General features: G+C 46.5%; 2 protein-coding genes across 18 annotated transcripts in view; both read right to left on the bottom strand.

Moving 5' to 3' along the window:
• The window catches only part of Ssdp (Sequence-specific single-stranded DNA-binding protein), a 96,138-nt gene that overhangs the window by 19,717 nt on the left and 54,723 nt on the right, over positions 1 to 21,698 (bottom strand). For 9 of the 17 annotated variants that reach the window (XM_077644400.1, XM_077644398.1, XM_077644404.1 and 6 more), the window contains 7 exons: positions 16,763 to 16,839; positions 15,759 to 15,832; positions 11,453 to 11,498; positions 11,293 to 11,331; positions 9,363 to 9,426; positions 6,578 to 6,637; positions 1,958 to 2,028 (listed from right to left, as the gene is read on the bottom strand). In XM_077644400.1, coding sequence (XP_077500526.1) covers positions 1,958 to 2,028; positions 6,578 to 6,637; positions 9,363 to 9,426; positions 11,293 to 11,331; positions 11,453 to 11,498; positions 15,759 to 15,832; positions 16,763 to 16,839 — 431 coding nt within the window. The remainder of the gene's footprint in view (positions 1 to 1,957; positions 2,029 to 6,577; positions 6,638 to 9,362; positions 9,427 to 11,292; positions 11,332 to 11,452; positions 11,499 to 15,758; positions 15,833 to 16,762; positions 16,840 to 21,698) is intronic. The other 8 variants (XM_077644406.1, XM_077644411.1, XM_077644402.1 and 5 more) reach the window with 1 other exon arrangement.
• Positions 17,958 to 21,335, bottom strand: LOC144111202 (uncharacterized). The gene has a single exon (XM_077644397.1). It carries the CDS (start codon positions 20,569 to 20,571, stop codon positions 18,262 to 18,264), a length of 2,310 nt encoding a protein of 769 aa, XP_077500523.1. The 5' UTR covers positions 20,572 to 21,335; the 3' UTR covers positions 17,958 to 18,261.

Below are 21,698 nucleotides of genomic sequence, written 5' to 3' on the forward strand. Positions count from 1 at the left end.
ACAGGCTGCTTGCATTATATTTTATGCGAATAATGTTTGTTCATGCTTTTGCACCGTGAATGTGTCGTGTATGAAAGTGCGCTTGGCGCCGCTCGAAGTAACGCTAGCAGCCTTGGGCAGCGCTCGAAGGCCCTCGAAATCTCGATGGAGTTCTGCGCTACTCCGTTGACTCGATAGGCTATTGACTTGATCACCATTGAAACTGCCCGTGTGGCAGCGCTCGATCGCCTTTGAGTCGATAGACGATCGGTTCGAGGGCCCTCGAAATGCCCGTGTGACAGGGGTAATAGACTGCTCTCCTTATCATTGCACTGTTACACATTTATTTGTTTTGAGCTCCACGTACACCATGATGCAGTCCTAAGAGAAACCACAAAACCAACTGCGGCAGCGAGAGTGGGAGTAACAGTACGTGTCGAATTACACTGGGAGTCTTTTTTTTTTTTTTTGCCAGCAAGGGCTATCTGGGAAGTTTGTGAAGCGCTTAGGAAGTTTACTTTCATACGCGCCATACAGTAATCGCAAAATTCATCTAATAAAGACAGCTCATTGTTAATCTGAATATTTTTTCGGGTCCCAATGATATCAAATTAACGAGGTTTTACTGTATAGTGCACTGGTAACCGCTACTACCTGTTACACGGGCACTATCAAAGGCTACCGAGTCGAGAGCCTTCGAGATTCCAAATCGCTACTGAACTTGAAGGAGTTGTACCACTGCTACCGTTTTACAGACGCCATCTGTCTCACACCAAGGTGCTGTGGCCCTACCATCACTGGCTAATAATTTTGTAGGCATGCTAGGAATCAATCAACACATTTAACCTGAAACTGCCACCTCCCAAGGGCGTTTTGCATGCCGTCATGACCTTGAAGAATGGAAGGAGTATTTTATTGTCTTGAAGCGTAAAGCTTCACTACGCTAGGTAAAGCAGCCTTCAAGTAGGCAGCACAACAACCTTGAATGACCTTCAGCCCAACCAAAAGTATAGTTTTGTATGACCATATGTGGTACAGTCACGGTGTCGAACCCTTGACCCCTGACTCATGACCTTTCGCCTAAGATGGGGTGATGACATCCAATGGGGGTGTCGTAAGACCATGTGATACCAGGTTATAGCTACGTGGTCGTCGAGTGGTGTACACGAACGGCTGTCACGAGCGTGTAGCGGAGCTGCCATGGACGAACCTCAGATGCTTAGCAAGCGTGCTTGCTTTTCACTGAATTCCAGGGTTAGCAAAGTTCAGCCACTGCCAATTTCTTATTTTGTGCTCCGCTGCCTCCAAACGTCATTTTGCATACTGACATGACCCTGAAGAACTGGAGCAGTAGAGCTTTCGCTCTAAAAAAAAAAAGGGGGGGGGAAGAAAACACCAGGCGTTCCAATTAGCATACAAAACTGAGCTTAGCTGGCTCAGGTTGGCTGGCTAATGCTGGCTGGTCGAGCTACTATCACTGCACGCTGGCACGAAGCTCAAAAAAGCGAAACTGAAACTAAGTGACCGTTCTCGAGACGGGGCCGTCCATTTTTTGTCATGCATGCTGTCAGTGTGCACATCATAGCCCCAAGAGCAACACTACAACTTGGTACTCTCGTTGCCAGTAGGGAAATTTCGAAGATCTCTTGCCACGCCTGTCATACCTGGATACAGCCTCCCTTCGGGAGCCTGTTCGAATTAACCGGTGTGAGTACCGAAGCGTCTGAATCAGCAAGCGTACAACGCCATAGACTTACATGGGAGTTGGCCAGGACTAAGCCGGCAGCTCAAATTCGCCAGATTTCCGAATTAATGAGGTTCTACTGCGTATATAATAATCAGTATATTCGACTGCCACAACCCACTTGGAGTCTGATATATCTGTACTTTCATTATGCAAGTTGCCATGCAAAGGCTAACGGCACAAAAGCAGTTTTTTTTTTTTTTCAAAGAAAAGGGTTCAGAACAAAAGACTCACGCCGGGCATCCCGCCGCCTGGAACGGGCTTCATCATGGCGTACATCCCATCACCTCCCGAATTTGAAGAATCTGCGCACATTCACCAGGGGGCTGGCGGTCAACAGTGCACACGCAAAGAGGACCCACACCTTCACAGCCTGCCTCACTTCTCTCGCAGGTACACTTCCTTCGCCAGCTACCTTCGCCAGCTACCAGCTATGCATAACCACGATTATGCACACAGATGGGATAGGCACCCTACTCGGTGCAGTGGAACCGATGGCACCAGCTTCAATTGTTTTTTTGTGCCCATAAGCTGCACCACAACCTGTATGGCGGAGTTACAGCCCCTTGGGCCTTTAAAAAAGCATGCAAAAATCTTGGCAGAGGAGTCCTCCGAAGCATGGCTGCCCTGGCAAGTTACAACTACAAAATCCAGTGCCATACCAGCAGCAACCCATGAGTCATGGGCCGATCACTGCCTTATGCCGATTGTATGGGGGTCTTACATAAGTAATATTTTTCACATGCCATATTTAGACGTGCACAGGCCAACCCCCCCCCCCCCCCCCCCCCCCCCGCCCCCCCTTTTTTATTCAAAATATGTGTACCAAACTCAGCGGTCAACCAATACACAAATCACGATACAAACAAGGCACAAACCTGGCAACAAATCCGGAGGACAAAGGGAGAAACTGACTCCAGCGATGCTAGCACTGAAGGAACGAAAGGAGCACCCTTTTGCTTGCAATCCTTTGTTCAAACATTTGAGAGGATGGTTTTGCCATCTGTTGCAACTTTGTAGAAGATTTTTTTATCATTCGCTTGAAGTGTCAAGTTTACGGGCCGTGTGCTGTTACCTGTTCACAGGCATGCTCATTGCCACCAGCTGCTGGCACTGCAAGGTTACTGCACTGCGCTTACATCTCTTTTTTTCATTCGCAAGCTGCTGTTTTTACTTTGACCAGGCTGCTAAAACTTCTGTCTTTGTGGGCGCATCACTCCAGGAAAAAGCCCAACACTGAAAGGGTTAAGGGGGGAAGAGAGTCTTAGAGAAAAAGTTTTTAATATTGGACTTAGCATAATGAAAACTTCAGCTATTATGTATTTTAGTGTGCTGACTTCAAATATGGTGTCCATTTTTGTGTATATTAAGTCGTTTGTTATTAATTCAACAATTTCGGTAAAATTCTGACAAATTTTTGAAAAAATTGGCTAGTCAGATTCAAATAATTTTTATCCCAGTGGATTCTAATGTTATTAATGCTTGCAATAAGGGTACTTTCCGTGTTCTAGCCCTTCTGTAACCAAAGTTACAATGTTTTGAAGTTCACATAAAAGTGGAGAGGAAAAAGGTGATTTTTATTTATGCCGTTTAATATTTTCACAGTTTATTAAGAGTGGTGTCAATGGTTTTATTGCAAGGTCTAATTATTCAGCTTTCAAATAAAACAAGAATGGTGAAAATCTCGCGAATCAAAGCCGGGAAAAGCTTGTCAGCAGTGTGTAGGGTGGTGCAGAAAATGAAACTGAGAAAAACGCAATCAAACATTTTGAAGCTGTGTAAGCCCACTAGAGTGCTTAATTTTCCAAAAAAAAAAAACGGCTTAGAAGGCGCATAGTGAATAGTCTGAATCACATTTTTGCCGTTGCAGCCGCTAAGCAAGCTGCAAAAATGATTTCGAGGGTGCACACTGTATTGTGAAGCAGTCTGTCGATCGCCGCCAAATCTGTAACAACGGTAGCTCCACAGGCAATGGAGGGTTGGCGTCTACATGTTCGTTCGCTAGCGTCCACATCTTGCGCTAGGTTGCGGAAATTGCTGCCAAACTGGCGATTTTATCATCAGTGTGCTTTGCAATCCTCGCGATCAGCGCTGGGCAGAAATGTGTCTAATCTGACCCGCTGCTGCCAATCTCGCCCGAGCCCGCAATTTGCTCCATGTCGAAGGCGGACGCCGAAGCTGGTAAACAAGCGCTTATCACGACCGCCGAATTGCACTCCTGTGTCTCGTTATTCCCTTATCCCTCTTCCGATCACTTTTAAGTAAAACCATCCTCCGGCTCTCCGTCATCCTCTGCAGCCGCGATATGCACTACGCTCGGAACGAACGCCGGAATGGCTGCCAAGGTAGCGTCATCCGCCGGTTCATGCTCAGGCACTCCGCTGCTGCTGGTTGACATCACTGCCGACGAACTTGTGCCTTCCGCTTACTTTCTGCGGCTTTTTTTACATTTTTCCCCCAAACTTATGCGTGCTGCAAACTTCCGATACGGTTTCAAGCCACTGCGGCCTTTTTCAAAATGGCGTCGCAGGACGAGCACGGAGCCTTGAAAAAAAATGGCGCCGGCCAATGAAGCGTTTGAATTTCGCCACAAGGTGTCCAACAGCCAATAGCATTGCCGCATTTTATATTTTGTTTTCTGTCTTTTTCTCGGCGACCAATCACAGTAGACCTTTTGTTCTGGCGGGAAAGAAAGCTGAGGCGTTGCTCTTTCAAACGAGTCCAAAGTCGCCTAGATGCGCCGGCCACTTGTGACGCGACACGCGACGCAAAACGGGCATTTTCTCACCTATTTTCGCGAGCTCTCGTCAAAATTCCACCTTTGCCAGTCGATTTCTCATAAACTATGCGATATTTAGCCATGAAACTTGAATTTAAGATGGAAAATGATGAGACTTATCCAACTATGACCAAATTGAAAAGTCGATTTTTTCGCGATTTTTGGTCCCAAAGACCCGACCCCCCCCATCCTTAACAGCTAACCAACTTCCTTCTAGCAGCGATACGCATGTGCACAAGGTTCAGAGCTCAGAAAGCGAGGGAATACATGCCACAGTGCTGCTGAAAATTGGCACCTTTCAGTAGTAGTATGTTGCTATGCTCTGGCTGAGGAGTGGCCACGACTTGGAATGAAATACTGCAACCGCAGCACACGGGCCACTTGTTCTGGCATGGGGTCCAAACCCTAAGCCACTAAGATTGCACTGCCTTGAACATTCCAGACATAAAAGTACAAACCTGCTCTTGCGTTGCAAGAAAGTGACAATGTCTCGCTTCTTTCAGCACGGCTCTTATGATGTCTAAGCTATGACTTGAAGTAAGTTGTCGAACTGGTGCACCATTCTGGTGTGAACATGTTGCACAGATTGGCTAGTTTTTTATGTGGTGCTGTACCGAACCTCACCTTTTGCTGTGCTCCAAGAGAGTCTCATTGTGCATCATCCAGAAGGGAAACAAAGACTAGTGCACTGGCACGGACAAGTGCCCGAAATTGTGCCCGTATTCAGTGTCATGCAACACTTATGCCACTAGTTCCACAGTAAAGCTTTTTGTACCACCACTGCACAAATCTGCATCAGAAAGCTGCCACATCAAACTTAACAAAAAAAAAGCCCCAAGAATGTGAGAACGCTGTGAACGAAGCTTCTGTATGGGAGCCTGAAATGCCATTGTACTTGCCTTTTGGTCGACAATGTTTTTTTCTTTTCATCAAGTACTTCCCAGACCAGCCTGGCTGTCATGAATCTCTTGATTTCAAGAACCAAACAACTTTGCATCATGAGTCAATAAATGAAAAAACTTAGTCTAAATAAATTGCAGAAAAAGATGATACGAATTTGGAAAAATGCTTCCCACACAACAGCTTCCATCAACATTGCAAAGTACATGCCTCTGTATCGCTATGCCAACAACCATGCTTAGGCACGTTTTTCTTGCACAGCTCTCCTCATCCTTACTTCTGGCAAAGCACGGCCAGCTTTCCAGCTTTACATAGACAAGCAACAAGCACACCGACATAGGTCTATGCCACCCACCATATGTGTCAACGGCACACTGCACAATGGGCTAGTGGACCTCACAGGCACTGCTAGAGTAGTGTCACCTGAATCCATTCCTGGCCCAGAGCCTCAGAGTATAGAAAGAGCATCATCGCTTTCTTGCCCCACAAAAGGGATATTTGCGGGAGGCAGAAGTGCAGGGCTTTTCAAGCACATTTTCCATTACAGTTCCTGGCTGCCCTCCTATTCACAAATGGTGTTCACTTCTTGGGTGCCCAGGCTACACTCACAATCCTAGAGTCCAGAAGTAACACCATAAAACTACATGTTTCACTTGCTTTCCGGTTCATTCTCCACTTGCCACTTGCAGTGGCGCTGCCCTGGTTATCAAGTCAAACTCCTGAAATGAAGCGCCCACCCACCGAAAGCTGTCCATGAGGATTAGAGTTAACCAGGGAGCCAACAGCAGCTAGTACCTCTGTTGCTGTAGCAACACCAAGAATGCAGCGAGGGCAAATTACTGCACAAAACCTCTCCCTCGAGATGTGCCCCCAAATAAGCTCGAAGAATGCAATACACCTCACTTGGGTGCTGGTGGACAACATGACGAGATTACCCAATGGCTGTTTTTAACAGCTACAAACCTAACATTGACCCCCATCATCACAGGTGCACAGTTGGACACAAATCGCCACCACGGCAGGAAAGCGAGCCAGGTGGTTTGGCCACACGGCCAGACCAACTGGCACACGGCCCAACCAGGTGGCCCAGAGGGAGGGCGGACACTGCAGAGCAGCCATGCACGGCATGCGAGGGGGCAAGGGAGGCAGGCAGAGAAGGCAGGGAGGGTGATCACCTCGTCTAGCGTTGGGGGCACTCATTCGATGGCTGGCGGGGGAGAAGGGGCCGGGGGTACCTACAAACACACACACACACAAGCCACGGGGCAACACGTTGGGGGAGAGAGCAACAAAGAGGCGACAAGACACACCTGCCAAGCGAGCCACTGCCCACTACGCTGCTTACACAGAGCACTTCTACACAGACAGTGGTGGCGGTGAAGTGCAAACAGCAGGCAGCAGGGTAAAACAGAAGCAGTGCATTTTCACATCTCGGTCGGCCCGGTGACATCACAAAAAAAAAAAATAAGGCGGGTGGACGGAGGGGAGAATAAAAGGCAGCAACACACAAAGCACATGGGACCGACTTTCGAACTGTAGGGGCAGCCATGCAAGATCTATTGAACAATGCTAACAAAGAGGCCAGTTGGGTGCTCACCTTCTCAAACGTATAGACTTCTTAGAGAATACAGGAGAACTACATTGCATATGACACGAGTTGTGCTTGGGTCGTTGCCATTTTGTCTTCCTGTTTTTTCCAAGAAGTGCGTACGTTTTAGGAAGCTCCTGTGAATTCGCCCAAACTCTAGCGGCGGCACTGCTTCTGCACCCCACCCTCTCAACATGTCCGTTCATCTCTTCTGCTGTTCCCCGACATTTTCTTGTTGCTTTCGCCCTAGCGTGGTGGAAGCTTCACGTGTTCTGGATATCAAGTTCACTCCCCTACGTTAAAGGCACTTCTGTGTATTGTGTATTATGCAACAGTGCCCAGCTGCAACACTGCAATCCTCGTGTCTGTGCTCAAGCGCTGCGGTGTACGTTCAGTGGGCCTCAAGTTTGTCACCCTCGAAAGTGCAGCAGAGTGACACAGTGCACTTTGCAAAATACAGTAGCGAATGATTTTTCAGACTCCAAAAGTTAAACTTGCATGATATTTCCAAAACACACACCTTACAGGGACAAATAAATCGGATGCTATTGAGTTTAATGTACTTTGGACTAAAATATAATAGTTTAAAATATGACTAAAATTAGAAGCCAGCAAAACTTTGTGGCTTCTGATAAGTTCGATTTCCCAATTAAACAGACGTGAGAAGAGAGAATGCCAGGGCCAACTCTTCACTATGGCAGCTATCTCTGCCGCCGTAGAAGGCACCATCTTAGCTTCAAAACAGATTCAACCGGATGGGTAGGGTGGGACAGACTTGGCAAATTAATGTTCCTCACAGCTGCCATCTTGAGTTAATGGCATGCTCTTCATTCCCCTCAAGGTGGCCTAAAAAGAACCCGTGAACAAATCACGTGCCTCACGTGCTTGCTTCCTAAGAGTTCTTTCACTTGGTCTATGTGACAGCATTGCCCAGGGAAACTGAGTCCGTAATGCTAAGTGGTGTACTATTATACTGAACCACTCATTTAATGAATATACTTGAGTTTTACTTGGTTAACAATTCAGCAGCAGAAAAAAAAAAACGCGAGCAGCATAGAGCCTTGGGCCTCAGAAGCAGTCGTGTGCGTGGCTGCAGGCGGGGCGAAAAGAGCGTGGTGAAAGCTAAAGGTTTGGCAGGCAGTGAAGCATTGAACTCACGTAGGACTTCACAAAAAAATTCTACCAGCCAAGAAAAATATGTTTGTCTATTTGAAGCATGCATGCAGTAAGGAAGCTGTCGCATTCCACCAGTTTTCTCTGCTACTTCCACGCTGCATACTTTACTCTAATGTCACCATGTGCTAAATTTTGAGTTTTTAATTACTGCGCTACCAGAGTAGCAGAGAAGTAATTGGCAGTCGACAACACCACTGCCACGCCCTTCGTGGTGCACGCTGGCAGAAACAGACACTGGACGTGCCGCTTTGCACATGCGGGGGCATTTGGCTAATAAATGGAAACCACTTCCATAACAAATGATTAACGTGCATTCACTGTATGCTTCAGTAATACGGCATGAGCCTAATGAGTCCTACTTCCTCGCAAATCTCAAGACAAGAGACATGAACAAGCCCACTTCTCCAAGGATCACTTAGCTTGCGTTACTACGCTGACTGCTTCCAAAAAAGAGAAAGAGACCCTGAAGTGATTTAGACGGTTATATTCTACTGCAACAAATCGGTATAAGTGGTCTTTGCAATTTCGAGTCAAATTTAAAAGCTTTGTGAGCACTCTACAATATACAGAATAATTTTAAAAAGTTACTGCTCACAACCTCACCGTATGTTCTTAGCCGCCCCTAGCCTGATGAAGTGAATGGACAAACTGGGCGAGCCTTCTTCTCTGTGTGCCCAACTGACATGGGTGGCATGGCAGGGTGCAGTGCTGACCTGTTTGTTTTCTTACTCTTTTTATGAAGTGTGGTGTATGAGTCTAGGGGTGACAGGAGGAGCTTCATTTTGAACCACCGACATCTTTGGTGTTAAAGAAACAAAAGATAAGGAACGTGGCAACTGTTTTATAAGTGCAGCCGTCCAGGACTAACAGAGAAAAGTGGCCGCGCCATGTGTATTCGGGCTGCTCTGGTTTTAATGGAAGTGCATGCAAGGGTTGCCAGTCTGTGGCTACCCTAAAGCCTGTTTCAAATGCAATCGAAAATGGTAGCGAAACCTGCCGCCATGTTGCAAAAACCTGTTTTGAGTTGTTGCGGCGGTCAGCAGCGAGGGTTCCAACAAGTTGGAAATTTTTGCTGCGATGCGCGCCACTCAGTTGCTTGCATGTGAACCAGCCTTAAGTGGCACCTCCTTTTTGATGGCTGGCCATGTCAAAGGTTGGCAGGCGGGAAGAGACACAGGAGAAACATGCATGCGCACCTTGTGGACTGGGCATGATGGGCGTGCCCGGGCCAGGGGGTCCAGACCCGGAGACCGGAGGACCCTGTTGGAGGAGAGCCGAGAACACCCATGAAGTTGCTGGCACTGTTGGTAGTCGCAATGAGCGGCAGCTCTGCCACGCCTCTGACCAGCGTACCCCACTCATGGCCCAGATCCAGTATGAATTCCCAAGCTTTTACTGCACAGTCGTTCATACACCTGTCTGAAGGCCTTGAATGGTGCACTGGAGAGCCCACTTGCATCATTTGCCCGTCCTCTAGAGCTCAAAACTTTTGGAGACCTTATAATGCAAGCAAATCCGCATGGACTGCACTTAACTCCTCATGTCATTAAAAGCTTTATTGGGTCAGGCAAGCAGCTGCGATAATGCATTAAAAAATGGGTCACATGACATATGCCTGATGACAGCTGAGGATCAAAAACACACAGCGCCAATCTAGTAGCTAGATCAGTTTGCTAGCAAACGCCACGCGAAGATCCCTTGCTCGACTGGCAGTAATGATGCCTTGGCAGACTGTTTAGAGCGGCACTCCACGTGTGCCACTCACGGCCGTCAGTGTGAGGTGGCCTTCACTTGGACAGCTTTTCCATACACTTTGGTGTCAAAGTCTAGGTTCATTTTACCATGAGGTTATTGTGTGATGGTAAACCGGTTGCAAGGCAAGACGTTTCATGATAAACAGCGACTAGATTCAGAGCACTTTTGCTACAGCTTCAATGCGAAATAAGACGGGCCTAGCGCCACTGAAGAAACAGCGCGACTATGGCATGTATTCCGCCAGCGCACGAGCCTGACTGGAGGCACGGGTGTCTTCCGCCATGTGAACTTGAATTAAAGTTGCAGTGTCAGGAAACCTCCTCTCAAAAACCTCCTCAGGAAAAGTCCTCATCGCAAACACCTTAAGAGGAAATAACAAAGCGCATGGGGTGCATGCAGCAATGCTGACACCAAGCCGGAGGAAAATAGCGATGCTGTGTACGGGTTGCAGCCAAATTGTAATGCAAGAAATCATTTGTGCTACGCCATGAAACAGTGACGGTGTGAATGAATTGCGATGCCGGAGCAGGAGCACAAACTAAGCAAAGTGCTCCTTCTCACCATGGAACCACCGTGGTGGCCAGTGGTCTGTTTATTCATTGCAGCTTTCAAAACAGTGTTGTTCCATTGGAGACCGTCTGAGGGTGCTAATCGAGCTCACATTGCGAAGCAAGAGTGAACAGCATTTTTAAGTTTTGTTTCAAGCTTCAAAAAAGGAACTGAGCCAAAGCAAAATTAATGAAAACAATTGAAATAGGCATTTCTCAACATGCTGTGAAAATTTTGCTTTGTAACTTTTGCACTTAAGTTAACGATAGAGATGTTTACCAATTAGGCGCATTTAAAAACATGAAGATCTGGTCAAGACCACCATCTACAACCCTGCACAATTCAAATCTTTGTGTACCGCATTGTCCACTGCTGAAGGGGACAGGAGAGCCAACTTTCTAATGCAAAGTGATTATTGCGTTTTATTCCCCACATATCATTACAATTCCTCGAATAAGAGTTCATTCAATGAATGAATTCCTTTTTTTTCATTTCTTTTAAAACAGCCTGGCGATGCGGCAACCTTTGATCGCTGACATCACAAGGGCATACCCACCCTGCATCATGTGCTGTATGCTGATTGCTGCGTTGAGGTCCTTGCATGCATGCCATGGACGGTGGCCAATCTGAATGTTTTTCTTTTAGTTTACCGAAAAAAGACTTACTTTAATTTTTTTCTTTTTGGAAGCCGCCAGCATAGTACGCAAGCTTAGCGATCCTTGGAGAAGTGGGCAAACAGCTAGCTGACGAAGTGCAGTGCAACCCCTGGATGGCGCTGTAAGTGCTCAGAAGAAAAAAAAACAAGGAAAGAAAGGCACGAACCCCATAGTGACTGCCGGGAGATGCGGAAGAGTAGTTCATCTGCACAGGGGGGAAAAAAAATGATAATAAGAGTGAATCAGCACTGTGAACAGTGGCCACACACGTGTCCCTGTGCACACAGCAGGGCCCAAGGAGCAGAACAGAAGTGCTGGTCTCTCACCGAGGATGCGTTAGGTTGCCAAGGCCTCCCTCCAGGACCGCCGGGCCTGCAGTGGAAGGAAGATGCACCCGATAGTAGCGAGGTAGCGAACCTGACCAGGCGAATTAACCGAATGGGCCCATGTCGTGCCACTGCACTCCCCCACCCCCACCTCCAGCTTGCCTCACCCTTGACCGCAAAAGGAGCACAAGGATCTCTAAGAACCCATTCACGAGATGGGTTGAGCTGCCGTCATAACTGAGCCTGCCGAGTTGCCTAGTAGACAGTTTTAGAATAGCACTGCACATTCACGCATGCTAAATGCAAACATTTTAAGGGACGTTATGCTATTTGTCACATCCGCACTTTTAGTTCAGCTAGTTCAGTGTACGCAAATGTGGACACAACAATACTGGATTGCATTAGACTGGACGCTTCAGCCTAATGGCGACACCTCAGTTTGAGAGCGTGAACCACTTTTGTCAACAAACCAACACTCTCCTTTAGGCCTAGGAGCGGCAGAGTCGTCAGTAAATAAAAATTAGAGCACATCTATCACTCATGTTTTGTTATAGGCCACATGCGACAAAGCAAAAGTACCGTAAAAACCGGACTATAGGTCGAACCGGAATATAGGTCAACCCCCTAACCAATTCTAAAAATGAAAAAGATCTTTTTCAATGGGAAAAGTACCGAAGGACATCCTTACTTTGAAACAAATGCGACTCGAGAGGTTGCACAATGGTGACAGTATTTAATTTCATTGAAATGCTGCTTGTATGTACACCCGGCAAATTTTTCAACAATATCGCGCACCAATCGGCCCGCGTGTTTGTTTCTGGCACAGGCAAGTACGGCGCCGTAGAGCAAAGCCCTCCTCTTCATGAATCGCCGCAACCAGGATGGCGAGCCTTTGAATTGCGCCCTCGTGAGTCTAGAGGCACGCGCGATCTCTGCCGCTTTCACGCGGATGCATTCGGCAGTCACAGGCAGCGATCTTGCTCGCAGCGCAACGTTTCCTTCCTATTCTCGATACACTACGGTCTGCCCACGAAATGATGTTTTCTTCTAGTTGCTGCAAGTTGGAATACGCAGCTTCTGCCTCCGCCAGTACTGAATGCTCTTTTCGGATACTCCAAATTCGCGCTGTGCCGCCAGGTTCCTGTGAGCTTCCTCGTACTCAATCGTGTTTTTCTTGAAGGCGACGGTAAATTGCCGTTAGCTTGCGCTTTGCATCTACTGAAACGCAAAATGGCGGCACTGCTGCTGATGGCGATGGTGATGGAGGCTGTTGACTTCAGCCACCCATTGATGCAAGACTTCCGTATTTTTTCCGCCAATGACCAGTATATAAGACGAGGGTCGACTTTTCACCATGTTTTTTTGAAGAAAAGTTCAACTTATATTCCGGTTTTTACGGTAGGGTCCCTAGAAATACTTGCTAGTCTGCCGTTCGCGCGGAGCTCTCTACGGAACCGATTGGCCGCGCCTCGGATGAATGCGCAGGAGGCGCTGCACACATTCGGAATGTCGTGCCTGCAGGGGTGGTCGTGCCGTGGCTGTGGAAGTGGTGCGCGCTGCTTCTTGGTCGCGAGCCCATAATACTGGTGTTTTTTTGCCAAATCCATGAACGCTGACTCGCGTGTGTGTGTTCACAAGGACGTGTGATCGCGACATGTCTAGACAACGTGACAAGCGCCACATCTTGCCAGCTCAATGTGCCATCTGCATTTTCTCTCGGATTTCCACTATGCAGTTAAAAATGTGCGAAATGCATTTGCAGGCAAATGGTTTAACGAACCTGAGGGTTGGGTGCACGCTCAAACCGATCCGAGAAGCTTGGAAAATGGACACCCAGAGTGTTTCGCTTAAATCCATGCCGAAGATCACCAGCATGCACCTGAACCCCAATTCTTTTGAGAAAATGAGAGTTGCTCCAGCATTCCAGCTATTTGGTAGGTACATTTAGAGGCCTTTTTATTTATCGCACCCAGTTAGGACGCTCTTATGACTTCGAGGAAGGCAGTGAATCTTTTTTACAAGGATGAATAAGTTTATAAGTATAATGACTGCGTGTGTGCCAAAAGCAGTGTTATACCCGCAGTCACCAAACTTTGCATTTTTAAAGGAGTTCCTTGAACACCTCACAAGGTGGGAAATTCATGCAAAGGCCACAATCGGCGTGTTTTTAAGCAAAAGCACAGCAGAGGGACTCAGTGTTTCAATTCAGAGCACACTTAATGAGTTTTGCATATCTTAGCACACTTGTTTTTATGTATGTGATGACTGCAAACTCGAGCCAAGACAGACTTGAAAGCGTATTTAGCATTGTTCGGCAATCATCAGGATCTATGACCATCCAAATGCCGCTCAATTTTTGGTTACTGTTAATGCACTCACATTCTACAATCTTGCAAAACTACCACCATCGGGAAACTGTGCGCCAGAAGCGGTCACTTCCTTAGTTTCGGTGCCTAAGAAACAGCCGTGCAGCGAGAATACACTGCCTACACTCGACAGCCTAACCGATAAAGAAACGCTCATTATGCAAAAACTGCATTGGTCGCTTGTGCTCCACGTACAAGTATTACCTCTGACGACAGTGCCTCTGTGACAGGAAAAAGCCACGAGATGTTAATTTATTATATCTCGGGCTAGAAAAGCACTGAAAAAAAAAGCCAGTGCATAGACTGTGCGTCAGCCTTGACGACTGAAAAAGCAGTGGCTATACAGAAAGTGATCGGTTTGAAGCTTTCACTGCAAAATTCGATAATGCTGGCTTACTGTATCCGTCTGGCCCCTTGAAGAACATTATTATCACCGTCCTTGAAGACAGCTTCAAAACTTATTTTAGTCTGAACAAGTTGCACGAGAAGAGCATAGTTGACATCGCTGATTTTTTAACACATGTACATTTTCCGCCTCTGGGCTGTGTGAAACATGGACGTGAAATTGTTAACGCCATAATCAAATTCTATATTCTGCTTCGCCTGCGCTTCTACATGAAGTCAATCAATGTTGAGAGGGCTGCCAAAAAAGAGCAGCCGAAGCCGTTTAAGATGAGAAGATGCCAGGAGGTGGTGCAAACAAAAATGTGGGCAGCCTGAGTGCAAAGTGATGGAAATAAGTGTGTTTGACAATGATTTTTATTTTGTGCTATACATTACTGATCCTTGGGTATCTTTTCCCTGACAGGTCATGTGACCTACACAGCATGGGCTAACCATGCTATTTTACCAAGCACGGGATTCTAAGGACTGCTTAGAATGCATGCTTGTGTTCATTACTTCTGTAACTCGGTTGCTTACGCACTAAGGAATGCGTTCCTGCAGTTTGCCTAAAGCACATGATTTACAGGACTCGGGTTCTCATCTTACATGCTTTAATTGAGCGTGCATCTAGAAGTTTCCAGTGTTCAGTCTTTCTAGCTTCAGAGTCCGTAGAAGTTGAGATCGGATCAATAGCATGAATGAAAATGCCGCTGACAATAGCGCTCTGTTGCGCGCACATGGTAATGGGGTTTAGAATCATGGGTAATGTTCTTGATACAAGGATATTTTTATTTATACTCCTCAGAAGATGATATATGATACGGTATGGCAGCAGTATTCAGAAAGGAGAATAGGGTGTGAAAATAAGCGGGCTCGTTTCGCCTTCGACTCTGGAGTACGCGCACAAATATTTGTTTGGCAAAAAAATAAATCGTTTGCGTCGCTACACCGATGACTGTACTGCGCATTGAAAAACCACGGCTAAGCTTAAAAAAAATCAGTGCAATCGCATGTGTAAGTCACCTTAGAACGTGCAGGGAATTCGTTTCGCGAAACGCCCGCGCCTACCGCAGGCTGGCAAGGCACACCACTTGCTCGCAGCGCCATCGCGGCGGTCATTCAGCAGCAGCCCCCGCCGCAGCCGGCGGACGCCAGACTAGCAAGTATTTCTAGGGACCCTAGCAAAAGCTTGATACACCCGAATAGTTTGCCGACAACCTGGTGGGAAAATTATGGGCATAGTGGCCAGTTGGGCCACCGTCCCACCGAAGAGGCTGGACAAACGGCTTTTTCTATGAATGTGAACTTGAATGCTAGCACACTAAAATTCCTGGGACTGCCTCTGCATTCCACTACTTTGGTTTTTGCCTTGCAGATTTCTGTGCCCGCATATAACTGACTACATCAGCACAGCAACCCCCCAAGGGTGCAGGCAACACTGCCTTTCTGAACCAGCCCTCCGCGGACAATCACTCTGCAAGCCCACAACAGCAAGCACACACATTGGGGTGGTGCCACCAAAAGTGCAGTCACCACACAAGAGAGGCTGTACTCACATAGACATTGGGGGCATGTTGGGGCCTCCGGGACCCATGGTGCTGTTGGGCGGCGGCCTCATCCCTCCATAGTTCTGCAGGGCGGAGAGAAAAGACAGTGGCTCACAACACCCGGTGCCCTCAGACTACCCTCTAGTTGCATGACATGCACCAGCAGCAGAGTAGCAACTTTCACTTCACCAAAATAGCATTATAAAGATGTTTGTTTATAACATGGCATTCCAATACGTTATGAAAACATGGCACCCTTGGTCTTCAATAAACCAGTACTTCAATGATACTCTTGACATTTCTGTGGCTCTCCTCTTCAACTTTAATGCACTGCGCATTTATTTCATAAAGAACAAAAAACAACTTGATATAGGAGCACGTGCAACAAACAGCGTGTATAGTGAACTGGTGCAGATATGCCGTCTGTTTTATCATGACCACGGGTGAAAAGAAACCATGGGCGACTTCCATGTGCTTCAAAAATTCAGATACTTCAAACAACACAACCGTGGTGTGAACTGGATAGCAAATGCAACTCACGAACAGGTCAATATTTAAGAAATAACGAAGCTTTCAAATCGCAAAAACCTAAAAATGAAAAAAATTGAATTTTAGAAAAACATCGATTTGGTATCTATAAGGTGTATTTAAATGCGCACCAAAAAATTTTCCCTGAAAACAGCCCAGACATGACTTCAAAAACAAAAGCATATAAAAATTTACATAGTCAAAATTACTTCGTATATTCCAGTTGAATGTCGTATTTAAGCATTAAGTGCACTTCCCAAGTAGCGTGCCAAATTTCACTGCTCTACACCAAAAAATACAAAATTTCACTCCGATCCCCGCATCCCTCCCCACCCGGACTACCTAAGGGCTTAACAGGCCCACATAAAAGCCTGCCTTCCCCACCCAGTCATATCTAGGAACAAATTCAGTGGAGGCAACAGCACTTGTGAGACATCAGCCACGTCCAGCAAGCCCAATGCCAAACTGGGAGAGTAGGCACTCACGCCAGGGTTCATGGGCCCCAGGGGTTGGCCCCGTGGAGGGTTCATCCGCGGGTTCATGGGGTTCATCGAAGGAGGCCCTGCAAGGAACAGGCAGCGAAGAAGTAAGGCACACCACCAACCCACCGGACATTGTGCACACAACTGCTCAGCCTGGCCTATGCGTGAGTGTGTGTTAAGGGGGGAAAATGGTCTAAAAAGCAATTTTTATTAATGAAAGTCACAATTAAGAGATCTTAAAATATGTAATTTAATTTTATGTAAATCAGGTGCCTATGCACTGATGTAATATGTTAGGCAACTTTTCTGCCGAGAGCTTTCGAGAAATTTTGGTCAAGAGGACTTGCTCGACATCAAGGGATTGTTACCCTGCCTATGAAAGTTACATGGTCACTTCAGGAATGGGAAGAAAATATTTCTTCTCATTTCAAAAGTGGCAACTTCAAAGCCCTATAACTAAAGTTCAATAACGGGGAGGACGATAACTTTATCCTTATTTTATAGCTTGATGTCAAGAGAAACCAAAAGCATGCATGCACTTTAGCAAGTTCCCTACAGCAAAATTTCTTGAAAGTAGTCAGCAAAAAAAAAAAATCTATCTAACATATCGCATAAGTGTACAAGGACTAACTTTACACAAATTAAATTACATATTTTGAATCAGCATGAAAAATACATGTTCCCTGAAGACTGCTACCACAGTTGTGACGCCATTAACATAAATTCTTTTTTCTGAGAACCTCTTCCCTCCTTAAACATGAAGAGCCTCAACCTCCAAACGCATACGCACACACACTAACAGCCACCATCCATGGCCAGAGTACATTTGCTACGGCGTGAAAGCCCCTCTCCCAGTGCGTACTAGGCTGTCAAATAGAAAAAGGGGGCCACTGATTGCCAGGCGAGCAGCAGTTCAGCTTGTGAAAAGCTGGCACAAGAACCGCATTATGATAACATGCAAGGCTACACATAAAGAGACGTTCCGCTCCCTGCAAATTTATCACTGCATAACTGCAGGAGCCCAGAGCTCAATGTGCTGTGATCCTCAACCTTAAGACGTCAGCAGTTTGCTTGGTTAAAAAAAAGAAAAAAGGGCTGAAAAAAATTCAAACTCTCTCGTTAAACGTTGCTTGATCCTCGAGGAATAGCTTCACTTCTTTCAGTTTGCACATCATGATTTATTGACCAGTAGGGGGCATGCTTATTGTTTTGTATCTTTACATGGTGTCTAGAGCTCTCTCAGGCAGTCTTACAAGGTTCATAGCCACCGTGAAGGAAAAAATTCAAGGGTTTTTAAGGACTTTCAAGGCTCTAACAAAGAATTTTCAAGGACTTACAACAAGACTTTTTGAGATCATAGAAAAAGACCACAACATGCTTTACGGCAAGAAAGCACATGTTTTACTGCACATAAGACAAAGTAGGCACATTTTCCACAATCAATAGCTAACTAGTTTCTTTTTACATACGTATTGCACACACCCACAAAAAGAGGCCCACTCTCAAACAGTGGACTCGTGATTAAGTTCCTGAAGCTTTCCCTTCAACTTGTCACCAATTTCTGCAAGCTCCAGAGTCTTTTCTTTTGCCGTTTTTCTCAAACTGTTGGACTTCACAATGAAGGTGATGACGCTTGTAGCTTCTGCCCGCTCAGCGTAATTGTCAGCACAAGCTGTTAAATCGGCAATAGTTGCCTCCAGCCTCCTCCTCTTCATCTTCATGCCGTGTATTTCTTCTTCAATGTGGCCTCTCTTTGATGCCTTTGACTGCTCGATCGCTTCTTTTTTTTTACCCTCCAAGTAGGTTCGATAGCGGTTGTGTGCGGCCAAGACAGATCTACGCAACTCCTTCGTTATTACAATGTTCAGGATCCCACCAGCCTTGCTTACTGCATCGTAAACGATTCGCTGCGACACATAAGAGATCTCCTTCAGGTTTTCGACAGAGACCTGACGGTTCACACTGAATCCTCTTTCAACAGCTGCCTGCCCGTGGCTCAAGACGAGAAGAAGTCGCACAACTTTCCACAATTGCTTATAGTCAACCTTCAAGAGCTCAAGGTAGAACTCGTCTAGGCTAAAAGAGTGTTTGTCAAACTGCCGCAGGTTGTGTTTCTTCTCTTGCAGAAGTTCTGTGTATTCGCCTAGGACTGAATCGCGCTCATGCTCACCCAATCGCCTAACTGCAATGAGCGCGTCTAATACTGTCCTGAAGCCTCCGAGGCACTCATCTGGCTTTGAGGTCATTTGGCGAGGGTCTAGCGAAGACAGGCTCCTAACTAGATGGTATGTCAGCGGGCTCTTTTGCAGAATTTTCTTGGTAGTACTGATAAGGAACTGTTTGCATTGCATCCTGAAGGAAAACAAGTCCTTGGCGCTCACCTTTGCAGCTTTGACCATTTCTTCAACTGCATGCCCAATGTCAACATTCTCTGAAGATACATGGTTATTTGGGTTTACGAGATCCATTTTGAGCAAACTGACAATTCCTGTGGAAGCTGACAGCACTGAGCACTTCATGAATCTTGCCAGAAGTTTCCTCACGAGACACTCCACATCTCTTTTTAAAAAGAACATCAGTGGTTTGTCCATTTGGTATTCCGTGAGGAATGGTTTAAGAACCATCGCGATGCCGAGAGCAAAGTTCAGTTTGGCCAACAGCAGTGGGTCCTGGCAAAATTCGCAGAGCTGTGTGAATGACGCACACTTTGGTAAGTTCACCTCTTTCTTTTTTGCACATTCCACGTACCTTTTCACATCACCCCACAGCGCAATGGCACGTTCGATCACAACAACATTTTCTACCCAGCGATAAGCAACAAAGTTGAGAGGAAATGACATTGGGCCTGTCACAGTAGTGAAGTCTTCCTTTCGCGCTGGCGCATCATGAAAAATGGCACTGAGGCTTGAAAAAAGATTCTCTATGCCCCACTTGCTGGCAACAGCACCCGCCCTGTAAGCGTTATGTATTGTATGCAGTCCGCAAGTGCCCAGGTCCAAACACTGGTTCTGCTGCAAGTATTCCTGCATTTCCCTAAAACACTTTAGGTTCACATTGGGACCATCCATAGACAGCTGGACAGCTTTCGCCAGTGGCAAATCTGCCAAGGCAGCCAGAAGCTTCTGCTTAAGGTCTTCGGCAGTCGAATGTCCCATGAACACCGACATATAATATCTCGTGGTTACACGCTCGGGCATAGTACTCCAGTACCGCAAATGGATGTCCATCTGTTTTTTCTGCAGGCAGTCGTTCAAAGACTCATCAAACAGAACGGTGTAGCCATCAGATTGCACTAATTCACGTTGTAGGCACGAGAGAAAAAATGGTCTCAGACCATGGCACACTACGTATGCAGATTTTCTTTCACCACAGGAAAATGACTTAGCGATTTCGCTATCCGGGAACATTTTCTTGAACAATTCCCCTGTGCGTGCTGACGAGTTGTAGGAATAGTGTGATGTTACCATTTTCAGGGTCCACAGTATCTCCGCGTCAGTCACGCACTCATGCGCTTTGCACAGGCTGCTCACATCCGACGACGACGATGGAGCCAGCTCGATGCGTTGCTCAAAAGCAACTGCTGTCAAGTAGTTCCGCATTGTACTATATGCCGTAGCCGCTTTCATGTTCGCAATGTGTTTTGCGCTCTTCATATGACTTTTGAGGGCCGACTCACCCATTGATGATACATCAAAGGTTTTCCCGCATGTCTTGCACTTTGCCCGATGAGAGTTTGACGTATCCGGAGAAATCCACTCCCTATAAGAAGCACTATTTAACCACGACTGCTGGAAATTGCACCTTCCCGGCATATTGCAGCTACAAAAGACGCGACAGCGATTATTCGCGCACTATGCTTTCCCACAACGAAGGTAGGCTTAGCTGCGGTCGTTGCACGCCACTGTAACCAACTGTAACGACGCTACTGCGTTGTGGCTACAGAAACAGATTGGATTGGATGCTTTGGTTGGCTTGAGTAGTACATAGTTGCCAGGCATTCAAGAGGCATCCGCTAAAAACCGGCTGAACGAAAGCCTATTGGAGAAATTCAAGTATATTTAAGGACTTCAAAATATTTAAGGGTTTTCAAGGCCTTGAAAATGCTACTTTTAAATTCCAGGGTTTTCAAGGGTTTCAAGGACCGCTACGAACCCTGGTCTTATATGCCCTTAGGTCTGGGCTCCAGGATTTTTTTGATAACCCCCCCCAAAAAAAATCCCAATCCCAAAAATGAGGTGACCTGCATAATAACAAATTTTCACAGCCCCACGTGCTTCTTTAGTATACAGACATTTCAATGCGTTTAGTTATTCTCCCACTGCAGTGAAGGCTCGTAATTCGAACTGTCCGACTTCACGCCACACTGAAGTCCAGGCATAAAATAGCCCCTCTAAAGCAAACTAGTCCTGCCAAATGCTAGCTCAAAACTACGTGCCTGAGCCCCTGCATACATGACCTTCAGAGCAATGCACTCACAAGGCTGCGCCATCTCATCGGAGATGTGGGGAGCTTTCAGCTTTACGCACGATTGACATCGTGCTTAAAGTCGACGCCATGTTGCTATCAAAATAAGAAATCGCCAAAAAGCAGGAATCGAAGTAGCGCCACTGATCGGTTTAGCGGTCTGTGACCCTGAGTTGCCTTGGAGGCAAACGGAAGTGGAAAAGTGACACGCAAGTCTTGCTTGCTAGTGTGAACACCAGCACTGCCAATTCACTCCCTGGTCGAAAACCACAGCCTGCCACATGACATTCACGACCCCGCTGTGCAAGTTATGGGCTCACTAAGTGCCACTCGCCTCTCCAGTTTTGATGAGAATAGGATTTCTGCCATTTCCACCATATTCAGCTTTAGATCAGACGGAGCTGTCTGTTGCCTTTCTCAAACAATAAAAAGCACAAAATGGCTATGGACTTCAAACCATAGAATAGGATAACCT

The sequence above is a fragment of the Amblyomma americanum genome, chromosome 11 (genome assembly GCF_052857255.1).
Source record: "Amblyomma americanum isolate KBUSLIRL-KWMA chromosome 11, ASM5285725v1, whole genome shotgun sequence".
NCBI lineage: Eukaryota > Metazoa > Arthropoda > Arachnida > Ixodida > Ixodidae > Amblyomma > Amblyomma americanum.